The following is a 22,075-nucleotide window of genomic DNA, read 5'->3' on the forward strand; positions in this document are numbered from 1 at the left end:
GTTGAAGGCATAATTAACTAATTAGAAATGTACTTTAATTTCCCTAACAACATTATAAACTTTTAGATTAGATAATAACGCGACTCAACCTTGTATCAAAGCAAGTGGAGAATTTGTTAAGAAATAATAAAGTAATTAAACGTACACTATGTTGGGTTTTTAAGCTTAAATGTAGCTTAAAAGAGGGTAAATGAAAAATGGGGAAAATTGAAAATATTTGAGTTTCCCTCCTTGACAAAGGGACATTGTCCCATATTGGAAGAGGAAAAGATTTTGATGGATATATATACAATTGCACTTCTTCTAGCTCTTAAAAAGTTAAGAAGAAAGCAATCCTCGCGCCGTCGTCGTCGTCGGTCGCTCGGCTTCGGCTTCGGCTTCGGATTACCAAATTTATTTGTTAATTTATTCGTCGCTCGCTCGGCTTCGGCTACGGCTACGGCTTCGGAGAATGTTATTAAATATCCGTTTTTTTAAAACGAAAAATTAATATTAAATCCATTCAGTTTTGAAGAGTTGCACCTCTTCAATTTGAGCTCAACATTAGTTATAAATATCAGTCCATTCTCTCAGATTTTCCATACGAATTTTTGACTTCTCCTCCTTTCTTCTGCATTGTTTAACTACAAAAAAGCAACAGTAAGCGTGATTTGCTACCGATCTTTGTGTTCGCTGAAACACTGAGGTTTGAAGTATCGCTACACCAGTGTGTAATTCGTTCTATCCTGGGAGGAAATAATCCACAACCTTGGGTACTAGGAGGGGATTAAATTCCTTAAGAAAACACTGTGAATTCAGTGAGCTCGGATTAAATTCTGTTTCTTTTACATTTCTGTTTATATGTTATTTTATCTTCTCCAGAATTATTTTACAAATACAGTTTACTTACAAGCTTAAGATATTCCTGTTCTGCCCGATGAAATTCCAGAAAATGAACGCTTTCTCGTGACTGAGTCGTGGAAGCATTCTGATTTTCTATGCAAGAATTAAATTCTTAGCAGACTAGAGGACGATATGTATAACGTCTATAGTAATATGAAGACGTTAAAACAACCGTGGATAGCGCTTGAAAGGAAATACAAAACGGAAGATGGCGGGTTAAAGAAATTCGTTGCCGCTAAATTTTTGGACTATTAAAATGGTAGATAGCAAGTCTGTTATTACCCAAGTCCAGAAATTGCAAGTGATTATTCACGATCTCCTTGCTGAAGGTATAAGTCAAATTAATACTAATATTGAAAGTATTAATTATATTATTTCTACTAACAGAATTTTCATTGAAGGTCTTGTCATCAATGAAACATTTCAAGTTGCAGCAATGATTGAGAAGTTGCCTTCTTTGTGAAAGGACTTCAAAAACTACTTGAAACACAAATGCAAGGAGATGTCCCTTGAAGATCTCATTATCGGTTGAGAATCGAAGAGGACAACAAAGCTACTGAAAAAAAGGCCGTGGAAACTCAACAATAATGGGAGCAAACATTGTTGAGGATAGAAAGAGGAAGAAGGCTTATGGACCGAAAAGCAACCCAAGCAAGAAGCGGTTCAACGGAAATTGCTACAACTGTGGAAAAACTGGACACAGATCTACAGATTGTCGTGTTCCAAAGAAAGACAAGAAGAAGGTCAAGCAAAATGGTTGAAAAGCACGAAGATATCGATGACCTGTGTGCTATGTTTTCTGAATGCAACCTGGTGGGAAATCCTAAGGACTGGTGGATTGATTCTGGAGCCACTCGCCATGTTTGTGTTATTAGAGAAGCGTTTGCTACATATGCTCTTGTTGGACCCGAAGATACGCTTTCTATGGGAAATTCTGCAACGGCCAAAATTGAAGGATATGGGAAGATATTTATGAAAATGACTTCTGGTAAGGTGGTGACTTTGAACAACGTCCTTCATGTTTCCGAGATTAGAAAGAACTTAGTCTCTGCTGGACTTCTTGTTAAGAACGGGTTTAAGTGTATTTTTGTATCCGATAAGGTTGTAATAAGTAAAACTGAGATGTTTGTAGAAAAAAGGTTACCTCACTGAGGGCCTTTTCAAGATAAATGTAATGGTTGTTGAGAATAGTAATAAAATTTCAGCTTCTTCTTACTTACTTGAGTCAAATGAATTATGGCATATACGTTTGGGTCATGTCAATTATAAAACCTTGCGGAAAATGATTAATTTGGAAGTATTGCCTATGTTTGAATGCGACAAATCAAAATGTCAAATATGTGTGGAATCTAAGTATGTTAAACATCCTTATAAGTTAGTTGAAAGAAATTCAAATCCTTTAGACTTAATTCACACAGATATTTGTGACATGAAGTCAATACCATCTCGCGGTGGAAAGAAGTATTTCATAAATTTTATTGACGACAGTACTCGATATTGCTATGTTTACTTACTTAATAGTAAAGATGAAGCAATAGATGCATTCAGGCAATACAAAAATGAAGTTGAAATGCAACTTAACAAGAAAAACAAAATGATAAGAAGTGATAGGGGTGGTGAATATGAACCTCCTTTTGAAGAAATATGTTTAGAATATGGAATAATTCATCAAACAACTGCCCCTTGCACGCCTCAATCCAATGGAATTGCAGAAAGAAAGAATCGTTCATTAAAGGAGATGATGAACGCATTGTTGATAAATTCTGGTTTGCTACAGAACTTGTGGGGGGAAGCCGTTCTTACGGCTAACCGGATACTAAATCGAGTACCCCATAGCAAAACACAATCCATTCCATATGAAAAATGGAAAGGAAGAAAGCCCAACTTGAATTATTTTAAAGTGTGGGGGTGTTTGGCAAAAGTGCAAGTTCCTAAACCCAAAAGGGTAAAAATAGGACCGAAAACAGTTGATTGTGTTTTCATAGGATATACGACCAATAGTAAAGCATATCGATTTCTGGTTCATAAATCAGAAAATCCCGACATTCATAATAATACGGTTATAGAATCAGATAATGCTGAGTTCTTTGAAAATATATACTCATATAAAAAGGAATGTGAGTCGATTGGTGAAGGATCTAAACGACCTAGGGAAGAAACAAAATAAAGTACATTTAATTAGGAGGATCCAAGACGTAGTAAACGTCAAAGAACGTCTACTTCATTTGGACCAGATTTTTTAACTTTCTTATTGGAAAATGAGCCTCGAACATTTAAAGAAGCTATGTCTTCTTCGGAATCATTGTTTTGGAAAGAGGCAGTCAATAGTAAAATAGAATACATATTGAACAACCATACATGGGAGTTGGTTGATCTTCCTCTTGGAAATAAACCTTTGGGTTCTAAATGAATTTTTAAGAGGAAAATGAAAGATGATGGCACTATTGATAAATATAAGGCAAGACTTGCAGTCAAAGGGTATAGACAGCGAGAATGTCTTGATTATTTTGATACATACTCTCCAGTTATAAGAATTACGTCCATACAAATGTTAGTAGCATTAGCTGCAGTTTATGGTCTTGAAATTCATCAAATGGACGTTAAGACGACCTTCTTAAATGGAGATTTGGAGGAAACAATCTACATGGAATAACCTAAAGGGTTTGTGGTTCCAAGTAAAGAAAAGAAGGTATGTAGACTTGTTAAGTCCCTTTACGGACTAAAACAAGCACCCAAACAATGACATGCAAAATTTGACCAAACAATGTTGTCAAATGGTTTTAAGATAAATGAATGTGATAAATATGTGTACATTAAAAATGTTCCAAATCACATAGTCATTATTTGTTTATATGTGGATGATATGCTAATAATGAATAATGACATTGCCAACATAAATGTGACTAAGCGTATGCTAGCTAGTAAGTTTGATATGAAGGACTTGGGAGTTACTGATTTAATTCTAGGAATTAAGATCAATAAAACTCCTCAAGGTCTGGCATTGTCACAATCTCATTATATTAAGACAGTACTTGGAAAATTCAAGCACTTAGGGTTTAAAGTTGCAAAGACTCCAATTGACGTGAATCTTGCATTAGAAAAGAACAAATGCCAAAGCATATCACAATTGGATTATGCTCGTGTGTTGGGATGCTTAATGTATACCATGAATTGTACACGATCAGATTAGCTTATGCTATAAGTAAATTGAGTCGATACACGAGCAATCCAGGTCAATCTTATTGGATGGCAATGAAATGAGTTTTGGGATATTTAGAACATACCTAGGACTTTGCTTTGCACTATAGTAAATATCCTACAGTCATTGAGGGATACTGTGATGCAAATTGGATCACCGGATCAACTGATTTCAAGTTCACAAGTGGATATGTATTCACTATTGGTGGAGGAGCGGTATCTTGGAAGTCGTCCAAACAAACTTGTATTGTCCGCTCTACGATGGAGGCTGAATTCATAGCCTTAGATAAAGCTGGTGAAGAAGTTGAATGGATCCGAAATTTCTTGGAAGATATTCCATTTTGGCCCAAACCGTTGGCACCAATATGCATATATTGCGATAGTCAAGCGGCAATTGGAAGGGCTGGGAGCGTTATGTATAACGGTAAATCTCGTCATATATGACGAAGACATAAAATCGTTAGGCAATTACTCTCTAGAGGAATTATCATGATTGACTATGTAAAGTCAAGCGATAATGTGTCGGATCCACTTACAAAAGGCCTAACTAGAGAGGTGGTTGAGAAATCATCGAGGGGAATGTGACTATGGCCGAGAACAAGCCATTGTGGCGGTAACTCTACCTAGAAGACTGGAGATCCCAAGATCTAGGTTTAAGGAGATCAAACAAAGTCATTAATGACGGTTCAACATTGTCAACTAAAAGTTTGGTCCATTCTCGTGATGGGACAATGTTCAGTACCAAGGATAAAATATTAAGGCTTTTTAATAATTTTTAAATTTGATACGAGGTATATTAAATAGTATATCTACGGTATGACACGTTTAGGAATCACCTTTGTAAGTGTGAAGTGTTAGCCGCTTCAAGGAGAATTTTGTAAGGCCAATTCTCTACGCACTTATGAAACTAGGCGGTGTTCATGGCTGAAACGAACATAACAATGAGAGCCGAAGACAGTTAAGGGTTGGTTGTGTGACTTATGGTTATCTAGGTATACACCAAAGTTCGACGGTTCAAAGATATCAAATCTACCGTTGACCGAGTATATCCGACATAAGTTCACTACGAAAAGTTCAAAGGAAAACCTACTTATCCAGATGCAATTAATCCTTGCTTGCGAATCACACAATCTTTCATGCATATTTTCGTGATATAGACATTCCCCATTCATGTGGGGTATTGTTGGGTTTTTAAGCTTAAATGTAGCTTAAAAAAGGGTGAACGGAAAATTGAAAATATTTGAGTTCCCCTCCTTGACAAAGGGACATTGTCCCATATTAGAAGAGGAAAAGGTTTTTATTGGTATATATACAATTGTACTTCTTCTAGCTCTTAAAGAATTAAGAAGAAGGCAATCCTCGCGCCGTCGTCGCTCGGTCGCTCGCTCGGCTACGGCTTCGGCTTCGAATTTGGATTTGGTGATCGATTGATTGAATAATTTTTTGGACCAAATTTATTTGTTAATAGTAAATATTAACAAAATGTTATTAAATATCCATTTTTTTAAACGAAAAATTAATATTAAATCCAACGGAATAGTATATGCTCTTTGTTTTTTGTAAAAGCCATTTAACTTATGGCCGTTTTACACTAACAACCCTTCTGAAGAGTTGCACCTCTTCAGTTTGAGCTCAACATTGGCTATAAATACCAGTCCTTTCTCTCAGATTTTCCATACGAATTTCTGACTTCTCCTCCTTTCTTCTGCATTATTTTAACTACAAAGAAAGCAACAGTAAGTGTGATTTGCTACCGATCTTTGTGTTCGCTGAAACACTGGGGTTTGAAGTATCGCTACACCAGTGTGTAATTCATTCTATCATGGGAGAAAATAATCCATAACCTTGGGTACTAGGAGGGGATTAAATTCCTTAAGGAAACATTGTGAATTTAGTGGGCTCGGATTAAATTATGTTTCTTTTACATTTCTATTTTTATTTTATTTTATTTTCTTCAGAATTATTTTACAAATACAGTTTACTAACACACTATGCAAACCACTTAAAATTGTAGATGAAATCGTCGAAATAACACCATAGGCAATTTGATGAGGTTGATGAGTCGATTTCAGAATTATTCAACCCTCCTAATGGGCTTCCAATGAGACAGAACGTGAGCATAGTGCTGGACTTTGGTCCATCTAGCTTTATGGCCCAGTCCAAATGGGATTACGATACATGTATGAACTATGAAGTGATTGAGTGATGAATTTAGCAGGCAGGGGGAAGTACACAAATAGCCATTTTTAAGGCTTCTATTTAGGGATTAACAATACTTATTTGTCCTAAAAATTTAAATTAAAGATCTTAACTTCAGGACTCTGTGTCCTGAAAAATTAAATTTGATAATTAAAATTCAGGACATATTGACTAATATTTAAATAATAACCCTCTAAAATGGCTATCTGATGTCATTTCTACCCTAGCTTAGAGGTCCTTTTCTGCTTTGCCTTTTTCTGTCATATTTCCCCCCTCCCCCTCCCCACCCCCCAAAAAGTGTAACGTTTCTCTCTCCACTGTTGAATAAAGGATGGTTTGTTTGTTTTAAAAAAAATTCCGTTTGACCTAACGCTTATGTGGCTACTGAATATTTTTGCTTTGTTGCTTGGGCTTAAAGTTGTAATCTAAGCTAGCGTTTGATCATAGATTTCTAAATTTGTTTTGAAAAATCTGATTTGGGTGAAGTTTGGTTTGGAGATGAAAATATGTTTGGACATAATTTTTCAAAACATATTTCACTTTTTATTTGAAAAAATATGAAACATGACTTATACCCCAACAAGTTCTAAAAACTATCACAAATACCCAATAGTACCATTATCACAAACCATAGTCCTGAACATAAATAAGTTTGGTACAAAATTATCATTTTTATAATGAACTATATAAATTATTAGTTACAGTGAAATCCCATTAGAGAATTACGGCTTCTAATTAAAAAGAAAAAGTTAACTGATATGAGTGTTCAGAAAGCCATTTAGCCTACAAATCAGAAGCAAAAGTAAGATGCACAAAGGATTGAGCTGATAAGGGAGCATATTCATCAAATATTTAGTTAGTCGTAATAAAAATTTTAAAAAATATAACGGTCATGTTTTGGCCCAAAATCAGCAATTGAGGTGATTTTGGAATTTTGGAATTGGGATTTTGTCAAAATGTGAGCAAAATTTATGACCAAACATGTGTTTGCTAAATAAATTTCAAATTTGGCAAAACTCATGGCCAAACGGGTCCTAAGTTTCGAATCCATATATTGTATAAGCATAATCAATGTGTATCCAAAATCAGTTCGTAATTTCATATTCAAAGGAAAAGCAACTGTATTTCCTGATTGGCTCAAAAAAATTAGATTGTACATTTATATCAGATATATACAAAAACTGGAGATTATAACTCGTGAACATCGGTTTCTTGTAACCCAAGTCATAACCACCCTGATATGCCCTTTGATTAGTAACAATCTTATATTTGCATAATTGAGTACTCACAACCTTAAAATTTTGACTCCGTTACTATTACCGTTCATAAATCAACCAGTCATGCAATGACATATGCAATTCGCCAGAAATGCTTATCCCAATTCTTGATCTGTCAGTTTTCTAGGTAAAAGACTAAACATTTTTCCATCTCAATCCAAATCCATTCTCCAAAATCTAATCCATGCAACAATCAATTACGTATTCTTTAGTCTTTACCCCCTTTGTCTCTCTCTCCCATCACCTTTTCGACTTCTTGAAGAGGCATACCCCAAATAAGGCAATAACCCCTAACTCTCTAACTAAGCATTTGATAAGCCTCCCGATGACTGTTGTAATCGATTGTTGGATCTAAAATTTAAATTTAATGGGTTTAAATTTGCACTGAACTCGTTAAATTATGGATTCATATCTAATAATTCATTTGTTAAGATTTTAATAAGTTTATATTCCGTTACGAAAGTTATAGGTTCAGATAAATCAGGTACTCGATTCCACCTCTAGTTGTATCACGTGCTATTCTCGTGCTAAACCATTCTTCACGAAACTTTAAACGCGTTCAATCAAAGTAGCATCTACGTGAATAATCTTGTAGGATATGCTCTTCATCCTCCTTTTCCATGACTCATTCCCCTTTTTTTAAACACAGTATATAAAACCGATACTACAAGCATTATTCACTCTTCCTTTTTTCTGTTTCTAATTCGAGTACTTTCATTAGAATATTCGCATTTCAATAATTCAATTTCCCCTTTTAATCCCCAAGCATCTAACATCTTTTTTCAAAATAACTTCATTAGCTAATTATGTTCTGCTAAATATTGAAGGAACAAAAATGTACTCTGGTTTTAGCAGAAGGAAGCGAGTTACTGACCCGTTAGACGAAAAGGTGAAGGCTCAGATCATTGGCCGTGATAAATATGAACTCGGTTACTTCAGCAGCGGAAGCGAACACAGCGCTCACGCCGATTATGATGTCACTTCTCCTAGTTTTTCCGATCTCGTTTTCGGTTATCCTGAAAACAATGGCCAAAACGAGTCACCTGAAAATGACTCAGATTCTGAGACCGACGTATCAAGGTATGAATCAACGGACACGATTGAAGATACTCCGAAGTCTATTTTCCAAAGCGATCTCGATTTGTACCGTAATGTATTGGCGTCTTGTATTGCTAAGGCATTGGAAGTGTTTTCATGTGCAAAATCGAATAAATCGATACTCCAGAGGAATGTAATGGCATATTTGAGAAATTTTGGTTACAATGCGGCGGTTTGCAAGATGAAATGGGAAAGCTCCGGTGGACTTGCAGCCGGAAATTACGAGTTTATTGACATTCTCAGATTAGATTCCGCCAATCGGATCGTTACTCGTTACTTCGTCGATCTCGATTTCGCAGCTGAGTTTGAAATCGCGAGGCCGACGAATCAGTATGAAAAATTACAACAGTCATTGCCGAAGGTTTTTGTTGGCAAAAGTGAAGAATTAAAGCAGATATTGAGAGTAATGAGCGACGCCGCGAGACGGTCGTTGAAAAGCAGAGGCCTTCACATTCCTCCGTGGAGAAAACACCGGTTTATGCAGAACAAGTGGCTCGGTTCGTACAAACGGACAACTAATATCATGCCGTCGGCGAACTCGACGGCGTGGCTATCACCGTCAAAGGATACGAATGGAGTAAAGTGCAGAACCGTCGGGTTTCACGCTGCCGCCGTGAACGGCGGTCTGTTGTTTCCCGCGACAACCTGTACAAGATGAGATAGCAGCAATTAATCAATTTTTTGAATGACGTAATTAATAGTATCGCTTATTGTCTGTTTCATTTCTCATATTTACTTATTATTTGATTAGACACGGAAATTTTATTAAGAAGATTATTTGATTTGTACTTTGTACTTTATACTGACAGTGTTCTGAATGAAAATGTAAAACCACTAACTGAAAAATCATTCGATAAGAATTATTTACAAGTTTAAATTCAATAGTTTGATGAATAAATTGTTTCAATTATTAACATTAATTAAATCTCCTGAGTGATAAACCAAGAATATTTATATATTGACATTATTCTGATTAACCCCTTAATTTACAAGAACAAGGACTGTGATTTTGCATCGAGCATGTTTTTAATAATGATATATTGGCAGTATTCTGAGCAGCTTTTTAATTTGAATTTTCATTTTGAAGAAGTAGAAGCGGTATAATTGCCAAATTGGTACATGAACAACGGCATGTTTTGGAGAAAATCTACTCCATCCATTTCAATTTAAATGACATAATTTGGCTTATCGAGAGTAAAATTGTATGAGTTTTGATCAAAATTTTAAAATATTTTTTTTATCATATTGACATGAAAAAAATTATAATTATAGTACCTTTCATATAGTTTTTGAATATCTAAATTTAAATTTTAAAATAATGAGTTGAACTAATCCAATTTAGCTTCAAAATTTAGTTAAATTAACCCTCGATAAACGAAATGTATCATCTAAATTAAAACAAATGAAGTATATTACTCATGTAGTCATGTAGCTTACATTTTAAACCTTCATGTTAGAAGTGAATCTATTACTTAATAATCAGAATATTAAGAGTCATCATTTTATGTCTATCAAATTAGGATAAATTAATATTAGTGTGATTGTTATCCACAATATGTACGCGACAAATGCACATTGCGATTTGTGTGCATTGTCTAGCTAAGGTTTCACGTGCCATTAGATATGGGAAAGTAGGAGTTTTAAGATTTTTAATTCAGTGGTCAGAGCAGCTTCATTGACACTTGACAACATGGAAAATCCAGTTTCATAATCGGGCGGCTGATCACATTTCACAAACAAATAATATATCCACGGGTTGACAAGGCAAGTATTTGTTAGAGCATTTTTTATTTTAGAAAAAACGCACTTGTTTTTCATTCTTTTATAGGAATTTCTTAAGTAATCTATAATGTCTTGGACCACTCCACTGGTTACTTTTTAAGGCTTTGGGTTGGACGCTCATATTATTTCACGTTTATATGGCAGCCTAAGTTCCTCCAACCTTAACTCAGAAAAATCTGAATTAATCTGGTCAACAAATTTGAACATTGAATGATAAAAAAAAGCTAGAAAAACAGAGAAGACTGTGGACATGTGGTGAATAACAGTATTTAACGAGACTGAGCTGGAGGAAATATTTAAATCCCAAATAGGGAATGAAAAAAATGGAGTTGAATGGATAACGTATTTTTTAAAGAGATCCGATAAGGCTATATATCTTATTTAATTAGTTTTGGCCTTTCAAGAGTAGTTGGCTCTTTCGTTGGCTTCCTGCTTGAGTTTAGGGTATTTCCAGAAGCTCAAAGTGCCCTTAGTAAAGTTAGATAGCCCCTCTTTTGAGGATTGGGTTACAGTTACACCAAAGGGTCAAAATTCAGTGACTTTATGACGCTTTAAGTTTTGATTCTTACAAGTGGCAGTTTCCTATTTGAGTAAAAAACTTGATTGATATGCTGTATTGGTTGATTTGGTTCTGTTCAAAGATATAAATATTGTTTATTTATTTATTTAATTATTGGTGGTATTTAATACACGGAAAAGGTTTGTGATATGGCTATTTCCTTGCATGTGGCAAAAGTAGAATAAAAGTGTCATTTGTCTTTTTGTTGCGCTTCATTTTTAAAAGTTTTTCTTCTGCTTTTTTGGTGGCATCAGCTATGCTTACAGATCAAAATTTGCTTTTCTGTTTAATCAAAGTGAAAGGGTTACAAGACATGTTGTTTGAAATTATACTCCGTCTTTCCCCAGAAAGAAGTCCAAAGACTAGAGTTTCAGAGAATTCACCGATTAAATTACCAATAAGTACATGCAAAATGACCGAATTGGTTGGACGGATTATGTTTTCATGGACTAAATTTGACACCCCTAATATCTATCGACGTATACTTCGTAGATGGAGCTAGCAGTTGTTTTCAGAGTAAATTGTAATCAGTAGAATATAGTAGTAAATGCGAAATTGGGGGGTCTACTGTTGAAGTTGAGTTAATAAACAACAACTGATTCCACGAATACCTGATACCGCTAGTATCTCTATCAACCGAAGATTGGACAGATGAGAAGAAATCACCTAATATTTTTACCTCTATTGGGATTTCAACATGAGACCTTATAGTGCTCCACCGATAGGCCACACCGTTGGGTGCATAGAAAAAATCCAATTAAGAGAAGCCAGTTCAAGTTTGTCAACCTCTTCACACAACAGCAGACATTGTATATCAAAAACTATTGTTTCATTTGATCAACAGTGTAACTGTAACATCTCACAAAAAGATGGTGATGTTTTGCCAGAGGCGGATCCAGGATTCGAAGGTTGCGCGTGCCACCATGTTATGCATACAATATACATGCCACTAGCTAAAAAGATAAATTAGGAATAATGGTCGGTTCAGTTAGTTTTTGATTAATTTGAATAGGCCTTTCATTCACAAAGTAAATAAGTTCGATTTTAGTTCAAATTTTTAACTCTTAATTTAAACACATTCTAAATAAAAATACAAAAAAAAAATAACATTTCATAAAAGAGCGGCTCCAATATAAATACTTGCTTAAAGAGAGTACCTTAACTACACTATATTCTTTGTTTGACTAGATTAGTTTACTTGTATTGTTCTTTGTTTATTTTTCCATCTTAATTGTTGAGTTATATGACAATTATTTTCAAAGAAAAACCTTCAACATTCAACCTATGATATTCAACTAAGGGTGGCAAGTGGGCCGGTCAAGGCCCGGGAGCGGCCCGGGACCGCGGGACAAATGGACCAGGACCGTTTAGCCCGGTTTTAGTGGGCCAGAGCCGGTCTTGTGGGCTGGTTCTATGATTTGGGCCCGCCAGGCCCGGGACCATTTAGCCCGCCAGGGCCCGGGACCGGACCGGTCCCTTAGCGGGCCAAACGGTCCCAAGGGCTATTTTCTTTTAAAAAAAAATATAGCCGTTGGGCTGTCAAAAATAGCCGTTGGCTATTTATAAAATAGCCATTTAACCCCCCAACTTTGTTTTAATCCCAAACTTTTTATAATTACACTTTTTCCTTATTTTCAACTATAAATACCCCTTCATTCTTTCATTTTTTTCTTACAAAATCATCAATCTATCACAATCTCTCTCTAATTTTCTTCTATAATTGCTACTATTGCTTACTTTATTGTTACAATTTGTGGAACAATTGTGAAGTTGGTGAATTGAAGTCTTCAACGATAATCAATTTTCAACAAGTTGTTCGTCAATTCGGTAAACTCGTTCCAACTCTTAAATTTTAATATTATAATTTTGTTTGTTTTATTTATTTTCTATTACTTTATTAATTAAGATGGCTTCCTTAAAAAAAAATTTAGTAAAAATAAGGGAAAATAACTTTTATATATATACTATACTATACTATATATACATCTTATATATAGTATATAAGATGTATATATAGCTTATCGAATATAGCTTATTACTTATATATATATACTATATATACATCTTATATCGATATACTATATATGCATCTTATATACTATATATATTCGATATTAAATATTGAATATTAAAATTTAGGTCACAATTCTATAATAAAATTTACAACGCATTGTCTTAGATATTTTTTTTAACATCCTTTTGTCTCTAATATCTATTTATTTTTTATTTTTTTTTAAAATAATATGTTAGGCCCACTTAGCCCACTTAGCTCGTTTAGCCCGCGGGCCGGGACCGTTTAGCCCGGGACCAAACGGTCCCGGTCCCGGACCGGTCCCTACAAAAAGCCCGTTTAGGCCCGGTCCCGTTTGGCCCGTTTAATTTGGGACCGGTCCGGAACCGTTTGGGCCGGCCCACTTGGCCCGTTTAGGCCCGGGACTGGCCCACTTGCCAACCCTATATTCAACTCAAAACGACTATCAATCAAGCCATTTAATTTTTTTTTTCAAAACCTAATAGAAGATATTGCTCAAATTATATTCCAATATATAAATTAATATCGTTTCATTAAAAATACAAAAATTATATTCTAATTAAAATCAATTAAAATTACCTATAGAAAATAATTGTTTATAAAGTAAGGTATAATGATAGAAATAAAATAATGATTGAAAGTTAAAAAAAATGAAGAAGAGTGACTTAGCAAGTAATAAAAGGAGGGAAAGAACCGAAAAAGAAGGAAAAGAGGTGGGGCCCTAGGGTTCAACTGAAAATAAAAGAAATCTTAATAAGTAGAAAAAAGGAAAAATCAAAGAGCTGCTCCAATGGGGAATCGAACTTGCATTAATGAGGCCAAGAAAAGCTTTCAAAGAGAAGGTTGAACCAATGACACCCGCTTCCACTTTATGATTTTTGAGTGCCACTCTATCCATTTATACGTTTCTTCACAGAGATATTATGTACATAATAAGAATTTTAGCGAAGCAAGCGGATGCCGTGGTAGATCCGCCCCAGTGTTTTGCTGTACAATTAATTAAGACCAACGAGCCATTACAAAAGCACTACACTGTACAACTGTGATTAACATGGGAAACCATGTTAATATTCAATAATACTGGAAGCTGTTAGCCAGATGACTCCCACAAAAAACCAGTGTCCTCTCTTCCCTCTGGCTCTGTTCTTGGTTTCACTAGCACCACCGTTGACATGCATCAGATGATATTTTTGATCATACCAATGAAATTTTTTCACTCTATCCTGTATGCCCAGCCTTGCCTATCCAAATATGCGCGTACAGCTTCCTTTATGGCTAGATTTGGCACCAACTGGGGCGGATAAAGTGGTTCTCGTGTGATTGTAATTGGCACACTCAGGAATATCGATAAAATGTAAATGGAAGAGAATCTGAGATGCCTAAGGTGATGAGAAACAAATTTTACCTTCTGCAAATGGTCAAGGATCACTGCCCGCACGTATGTAACACCACTGGGAGTGATGACAGGGTCACGAAAAATATCAAGAGTGATTTTACAGCACACGTGATCAGGAACCTGGAAATACTCGGTGTCAAACGATAATACAATGCAGTTGCTTTCAAAAGGGAGAAATCACTAAGATGATAATGCTTGAATGCTCACCTCAGTTGGAGTATCATCTTCTGCAGCTTTCACGAAAACTTCGCGCACAGCTTCCAGTTGCTTCAAAAGAGACTTTGAGTTTTCATCTACGTGCCCTTCCTTCCGAGAACTATCAAGTGCATGTTTCTCCTTGAGAGCTAATTCATAGGATTCTCTGAGGCACATTTCACAATAAAAATGATGGGGAGACGACCTACGACATTGGTATAAAAATCCAACAAAAGTAACGGAAATTTATAAGTGACATAAGCAAGAGCTATTACTTCAAGTTCTGAAGTTCCCAGGAGCGCCTTGTAGATTCATGCTCCCACTCCAAGTACTTTGCTTTCGCAAGCTCTTCCCAGATCTCTTCTATGTAATTCCTGGATTCGCACCTCTTCCAAGGTCTAACGCCTAACAGGATACATAAAGAAGAGCTGTATCATAATTCAGCAAAGCAAACTTCCCTAAAATCATCATTTCAACCATCATAATTCAGCGAAAGGAACTTCCCTAAATCATAGTTTCAATTATGCTCATCATAAGAACAAATGAACTTTGATAGATTTATCCTAGACTTGTTTGCTATGTACTAACAAGAAAAAAAAGGAAAAGATTCATCCCAAACTCTTTTGCAAAATATATCACGTCGCCTGGCATCTTAAGAACAAAGATTAAGATATCATTTTGCCAGCACCAACAGCTGTCACGACCCAAAATCCGCTAAAGGTCGTGATGACACCTAACACCGCCATCAGACAAGCCAACAATGGATGATTAACTTAATTACTCATTTTAGTATTTTTGAAATCATAATTTCATCAATTAAGTAGTAAGAAATATAATTTTTACAGGGTAACTAATAATATTTTCACGACTACAATAATAAACCACCCATAAGCACCCCAAAACCCGGAGTCACAAGTACATGAACATCAACTAGGAAATATAATACATTACAACATCTGTCTGGAGTACAATTTAGACAGGTGAATATAAATAACTCAGATGGAGACTCTGCAGGCTGCGAATCGTAACATAAAATGTAGCTTACGGTAAGTCCCCGCATCATCCGCGCCTCTGCGCCCAAAAGATCACAAGACATATATTTACATGCACAAAAATATGCAGCAAGTGTAGCATGAGTACGTAAATCAATGCGTACCCAGTAAGTATCTAGCCTAACCCTAGAGAAATAGTGACGAGGGGTCGACATCGATACTTACAAGTGGTCCAATAAGGCAGATACAATAAGAAGTAAACAAATATGGGACAGAGTAAGTAAACAAAGTAAACAAGTATAAATATGTGGTAAAATCCTTCTCTCAACAATAAGCTCAACTCTCGATTAGAAATCCTTCTCTCAGCAATAAGCTCAACTCTCGATTAGCAGAGTCACCTCCACCACCAGTGTTTATATATATATAGATAATGGACCTCACCAAATGGGTCGTCACAATTCAAATCAGGAAAATTCCCAGATACACTGGCCCTTTTGACAAATAATACGCACGATTCCATAGAAGTATTTTACAGAAATGCCGAGGCGTACGACCCGATCCCATCATAATCTGGTATATAGCCATAGATACATCTATTATATATATTGCTAAGGCGAACGACCCCCTCCCATGAGAGTGTAGTACATAATCCAGCCGAGGCGAACGGCCCGATCCCATAAGGTGTGCGCACTGCCGAGGGTCGAATGACACGAACCATAGATGTATCTATCCTGCCGAGGCGAATGACCCGATCCCATTAGAATAAGAAGCTTTGACAGGTCCTTGACCCTACTCACGAAGGGACATGTGAGTTATAAGAAGCTTTGGGGAAAACCTTTCGATGAGAATGCAAAACGCGGGAGAAATTCGTAAGAGGAGTACAATTATTTCGCGGCAAATCACGAAGCCCGTCGAATCTATACAATAGTGAGTCTATCGCTCTACACAAGTATAGTCTCAAGCCGTAATTAAAATAAAGGAATTTAATAGATAAGGGACTGCTCAAATAGTACAGTTATAGCATGGTGTGAGTCTAAGTCTACCCGGACAATAACGTGGATCTAACTACGTACGGACTCTCATCATCTCGTGCGTATGTAGCCCCCGCAACAAGTAACACATATCAAATCCATCACCTAGGGGTAGTTTCCCCCTCACAGAGTTAGACAAGAGACTTACCTCGCTCCGAAGTTCCATAACCGACTCCAAAGCCTCTCTAACACCTCAATCTGATGCTCGTCGCTCCAAAACTAGTTAAACAATGTGCAAACCCATAAACATATACTCTAATACTCATAACAAATCAATTTAAACAAATCCCCACTCCGCTCGAAAAGTCGATAAAGCAACCCTCGGATCCACGTGCCCGGATTTTGAAATTTTTTGAAGATAACCATTACCCATAACATTATGAACTCAAATATATAATTTATTCTCAATTTCATGTCCAATTTCGTGGTCAAAATCCAAAAAATACCGATTTCTAGGTTTCTTTCAAAATCTCACAATTTCTATAAATTTTCATGCTTGATTCCATATAAAAATCATGTATTTAACTCACAATGTGAAGAAATCACTTACCCCATTATAGTTGATGAAGATGACACTCCAAAAGTGCTCCAAAATCGGCTCCCATGGACGAAAATGAGATGAAAATGGGCCAAACCCCCGTTTTAAAGAAGCCTCACTGCCCAGCACGAATTCCGCTTCTGCGGTGAAAAGGTCGCTTTTGTGATAGCCGCTTCTGCGACTCTAAGTCTCGCACCTGCGAGAAACCAAGCCAAGGTCGCTGGCCGCTTCTGCGGCCCTCATGCGCATCTGCGCCCACGCTTCTGCGCCGCCCACTCTACTGGTGCGGTCCCGCTTCTGTGGTAAGATGACCGCATTTGCGGTCTCAGCATTGCCCAACAAAAATCCGCATCTGCGCCTCCTCTTGGCTGCTTCTGTGGCTCCGCACCTGCGGCCAAAACCTCGCAGGTGCGGTTACACCAGAAGACAGATGCTTCAGCTCTTCTTCCAAGTCCAAACTCAATCCGTTGATCATCCGGAATCCACTCGAGGCCCTCGGGACCTCAACCAAATATACCAACACGTCCCAAAACACATTACAAACTTAGTCGAGGCCTCAAATCACGCCAAACAACATCGAAACTACGAATTGCGCATCGATTCAAGCCTAATGAACTATGGAACTTCTAACTTCCACATCCGATGCCGAAACCTATCAAATCACGTTCAATTAACCACACATTTTGCACCCAAGTCCTAAATGACATTACAGACTTATTCCAACTTCTTAAATCGAGATCCGATACTGATATCAAAAGGTCCTCCCCCGATCAAACTTCCAAAAACCTCCAACTTCCAACTTCTGCCAAATGACCCCAAAATGACCTATGGACCTCCAAATCCACATCCGGACGCACTTCTAAGACCAGAATCACCATACAGAGCTATTCCCAGGCTCGTAATTCCAAACGGACATCGATGAAATTAAAATACGCTTCTAAAATGCTAACTTTTCACAATGAGCGCTGAAATGCTCCCGAGTCATCCAAAACCCGATCCGGATAAATGCCCAAGTTTAAAATTATCATACGAACCTATTGGAACTTTCAAATTCTGATTCCGAGTTCGTTTACTAAAAAACTAGACTTTAGTCAATTCTTCCAACTTAAAGTTTCCAAAATTAGAATTTTCCATCTAAGTCAGCCCCGAACTTTCCGAAATTCAATTTCGACCATACGTGCAAGTCATAATACCTGAAGTGAAGCTATTCATGGCCTCAAACTACCGAACAATGTGCTAGAGCTCAAAACGACCGATCGGGTCGTTACAACAGCAACCATGAATAGTTCATGAATTATGGTTGGTTTCTTGTGCCAAGATTTGAAGTAACTGATGGCAGTATGTTAACTAACATGTTCTAACATACATTCTTGTAACTTGAGCTTCAAGTAGAGAAGTGTTTGACTGCTGGAGTCAAAGCAAAACCCCAAGCCTGGAGGCATTAATTTGCATGAGTTCAATTGTTTCACTGGTTTAGGTTTCACTGGAAATCTTCAGGTTGTAGTTTGGTTTACATTTGGTGGATTGAGAACAAAAAATCCCTTTAGCACAATGTTAGTCTTGAAATTTTATTTTTATTTCTCCAGGTATTATATGAATGCAACGAAAAGACCATTGACGAATAATGAAATAATTCATATATTGACATTTCGTGCTTATTTCCAAACTTCTGCTTTGATATTCCCATCCGGTAACCACAGGATGATCCACAAGAAAGGTGGCAGGATTCGAACCTATTGCCGGCCTGCCCTTGACGTGAACTACTCCAGTGACTACTAGTAAGAGCAACCAATAACGAGCACATAGGTTTGCTACAATAATGTACAAACAATTATCTGATAATGTTTCTTGAGGAATTTATTCATTATGAGTAGGTAATATGAAATAATTCACTAGTTTCACTTGTCATTGACTAGGAACATAAACAACATCCTTAATATCAACATTATTTTAAGTTGCGATGATCTCATCCTTAACAAAGAAATGCGAACCAAGTCAACCATTTTCCCATCAAGCTCACCTCCCATTTTTGAACAAAGTAGAACATCTTCCCATCAAGCTCACCTATCATCTATTGGACTAAAAACATTACTTTGACAATGGGTTCATAATATGTGAATTAGAAATGTGCGGAGAGTGAACTCAAATCCCGGAAAAATATCACTAGGTAATTTCTTCTTATTTACCTAAAATTTGGTGGGTAAAGTTACTCGGTGCCTGTGCTGGTGGAGGTAGCAAGTATCCGATAGAATAGTTAAGGTGCGCAGAAGCTGGCCCGAACAACACCGTTATCAAAACAAAAGAAAAACATACAACCGATTTTTCTAGCATAATTAGCTGCTCATTTATCTTTGCACTTCACTTGACAGCTATTTTACAAAAACTTCAAAGAGCAACTTTTAAAATAGTTCACCACCATGATGATCCTAACACATATGAAGGTAGCTAGGGTTGGTATAGAATAAACGTTTTCGATACTTATCCCCGAAGTAATGGGAGTAGGCCAAAGAAGTATTGTGGTGAGGTGATTAGGAAGGGTATGTCATTGCTCTAACTTACAGAGGACATGAGCCTCAATAGGATAGGGTGGAGATCAAAAATTAGGGTGGAAGGTTGACATTAGTGGTTAGTCTCTTAGTCTTATCAGTAGTGCTAGTACCATTTTTGTATTTTTTTCTTATTCCTGGTTCATTATAGTACATGTTGTGCCATTTGTTCCTATTATATTATTGTTGCTACTGTTTGTTACTTTATTTTCAATGTTCCTTTAGTCGAGGATCTATCGAAAATAACCTCTCTACCTCCAGAAGGTAGGGGTAAGGTCAACGTACACACTACCCTCCCCATAACCTACATGTGGGATTACACTGGTTTTTTTTTGTTGTTGTTGGCACTTATCCCCGAGGTTTACATTAAGCTTCTTCTTTGTTTAAAAAAGAAATTTTACTGAGAGCAAAGGTGAAGAATACATGGTTAAGTCCAAGATGTTCTTTACAAGCAAGCTAGAAACATCACACTGGAGTATACAGACTCTCCAAAATGCATCCGCACCTCTACTGGATCCTCCAAAGATGCATTACTTTTGGGGGGATCCAACATGCACCCGAAAATATTTTTAGAGAGTCCGAGAAACATAGGTTACCCTATGTGATCATGATAAGCCACGTACCTTCCATAAGAAACAAAGATTTAGGAGAAGATGATTCCTGGAGCTTTCAGTTATTAGATGTTTATTAGAAGTTATCTGTTTAGCTGTTTTATTATAGTTATTGGAAGTTATTTTATCTTTATCCTAATAGGTTATGTAGTAGTTATGGTCAGCCTATTATATAAGTAATAAATCCTGTAATGTGTAGGTATCATTATCAGAATCAAAACTACTTTATTCTGGAGCATTATTTTCTCCATACCGACAACTTTATTAGTGTAGTTGTGTTTAAGATTCTTGCACAAACTATTGCCAATAATATTAACTTCTTTGTTCTATTTATTCTGTTATCTACTTCTTGTTTTCATCAGTTTGGTATCAGAGCAGTAAGATCTTACATGGTGAACACACGGACCCACGCTTTCCACAGTGAACCCACCATTCCTACTATTGACCCGATTTCCCAACAATTTACGACTATAGCAGCGAAATTGGAAGCCATAAATGCTTTAGCCGCTGATGTGGCTGCATTAAAAGCACAACACAATGGAGATCACAACAATAAAGGGAAAGCTAAAGCCATACCAGAAGAGGATGAGGTTAACAACACTTGGCAACGAGAAACTTTCCGGCGCTCATAGGCAAAGATGAAATTTCCTAAGTATGAGGGAGGAGATCCTAGAGGCTGGATTTTAAAAGCAGAGAAGTATTTCCAGTACTATCAAACTTATGAGGAATGCAAGGTTGATGTGGCTTCGATGTACTTGGAAGGAGATGCATTGGATCTTTTCGCTTGGATCAACAGTGAGCGAACCATTTACTATTGGGACGAATTGGTGAAAGTAATGCAATAAAATTACGGACCTACTGAGTTTTAAAACCCCGATGAACATCTCTGTGATATCCAACAAACTGGAACAATGTTTGAGTATAGGTAAGAATTTGCAAAACGAGCAGCACGTGTGCAAAATTGGCCAGAACACTGTTTGCTTGGAGTTTTCCTCAGTGGGCTGACAGAAGACCTTTGCGTGGACATTATGATTCACAAACCTTGATATGTGTACAAGGAAGTGACCCTAACTTTAGAACATGAAGGAAAATAGGGACCTAATCGGTCCAGTAAGGCACCCACTTTGCCTTCTGTATCACGACCTCCTTCAGTTGGGACATCATCTCTAGTGGCTCGAGAATCCTTCGATTTTCTATCATCCCGTCAACCAGTTGGACATCCTTTTCAACCACCATCACTTCCCAACATTCGCCCGTTGACTCCTGAACAACAAATTCGGCGAGACAAAGGCCTTTGCTATCGTTGCGGAGAAAAGTCTAGCCCTGGTCATCGCTGCAAACCTGGGACATTTGCTCATCTAGAGTTGATGGAAGAGAACGACACACAGATTTTGAAGGATAACAACAAAAATAACATGTTTATGATAAGTAGGGATTTTGACTACTTATTTGCACTCTTTTACTTTAGTTTTAGCTAAAAAATGCTTAAAGGTATTCCTGAAAAATGATAAAATGTACTTACTTGCAGGAGCATTGGAAAAAGAGCCAAAACGATGAAATTAAACTAAAGAAGGAGTATTTTTGGACAAGGACTAAAACCAAGCAAAAATAGCAAAGTGCGGACCGCATAATATTGAGTGCGGCCGCAGACTATGAAGGACCTCTGACAGAATTCCTTTGCAAAGTGCGGACCGCACATTAATTATTATGCGGCCGCAGAAGATGAGGTTCATAGAGAT

General features: G+C 36.9%; 1 protein-coding gene and 1 pseudogene across 1 annotated transcript; one reads left to right on the forward strand and one right to left on the reverse strand.

Moving 5' to 3' along the window:
* Positions 1-8,160: 8,160 nt before the first annotated feature.
* Positions 8,161-9,483, forward strand: LOC107812588 (uncharacterized). Its single transcript, XM_016637735.2, has one exon. It carries the CDS (start codon positions 8,392-8,394, stop codon positions 9,310-9,312), a length of 921 nt encoding a protein of 306 aa, XP_016493221.2. The 5' UTR covers positions 8,161-8,391; the 3' UTR covers positions 9,313-9,483.
* A 4,757-nt stretch (positions 9,484-14,240) lies between these two features.
* LOC107830605 (E3 ubiquitin-protein ligase CHIP-like) overlaps positions 14,241-22,075 on the reverse strand; it is a 37,307-nt pseudogene continuing 29,472 nt past the window's right edge.

Source organism: Nicotiana tabacum, chromosome 22 (assembly GCF_000715075.1).
Source record: "Nicotiana tabacum cultivar K326 chromosome 22, ASM71507v2, whole genome shotgun sequence".
In the NCBI taxonomy this organism is placed as follows: domain Eukaryota; kingdom Viridiplantae; phylum Streptophyta; class Magnoliopsida; order Solanales; family Solanaceae; genus Nicotiana; species Nicotiana tabacum.

What these genes read in the sequence shown, in the direction of transcription:
- LOC107812588 (XM_016637735.2), top strand. Translation starts at nt 8,392, where the DNA reads ATGTACTCTGGTTTTAGCAGAAGGAAGCGAGTTACTGACCCGTTAGAC.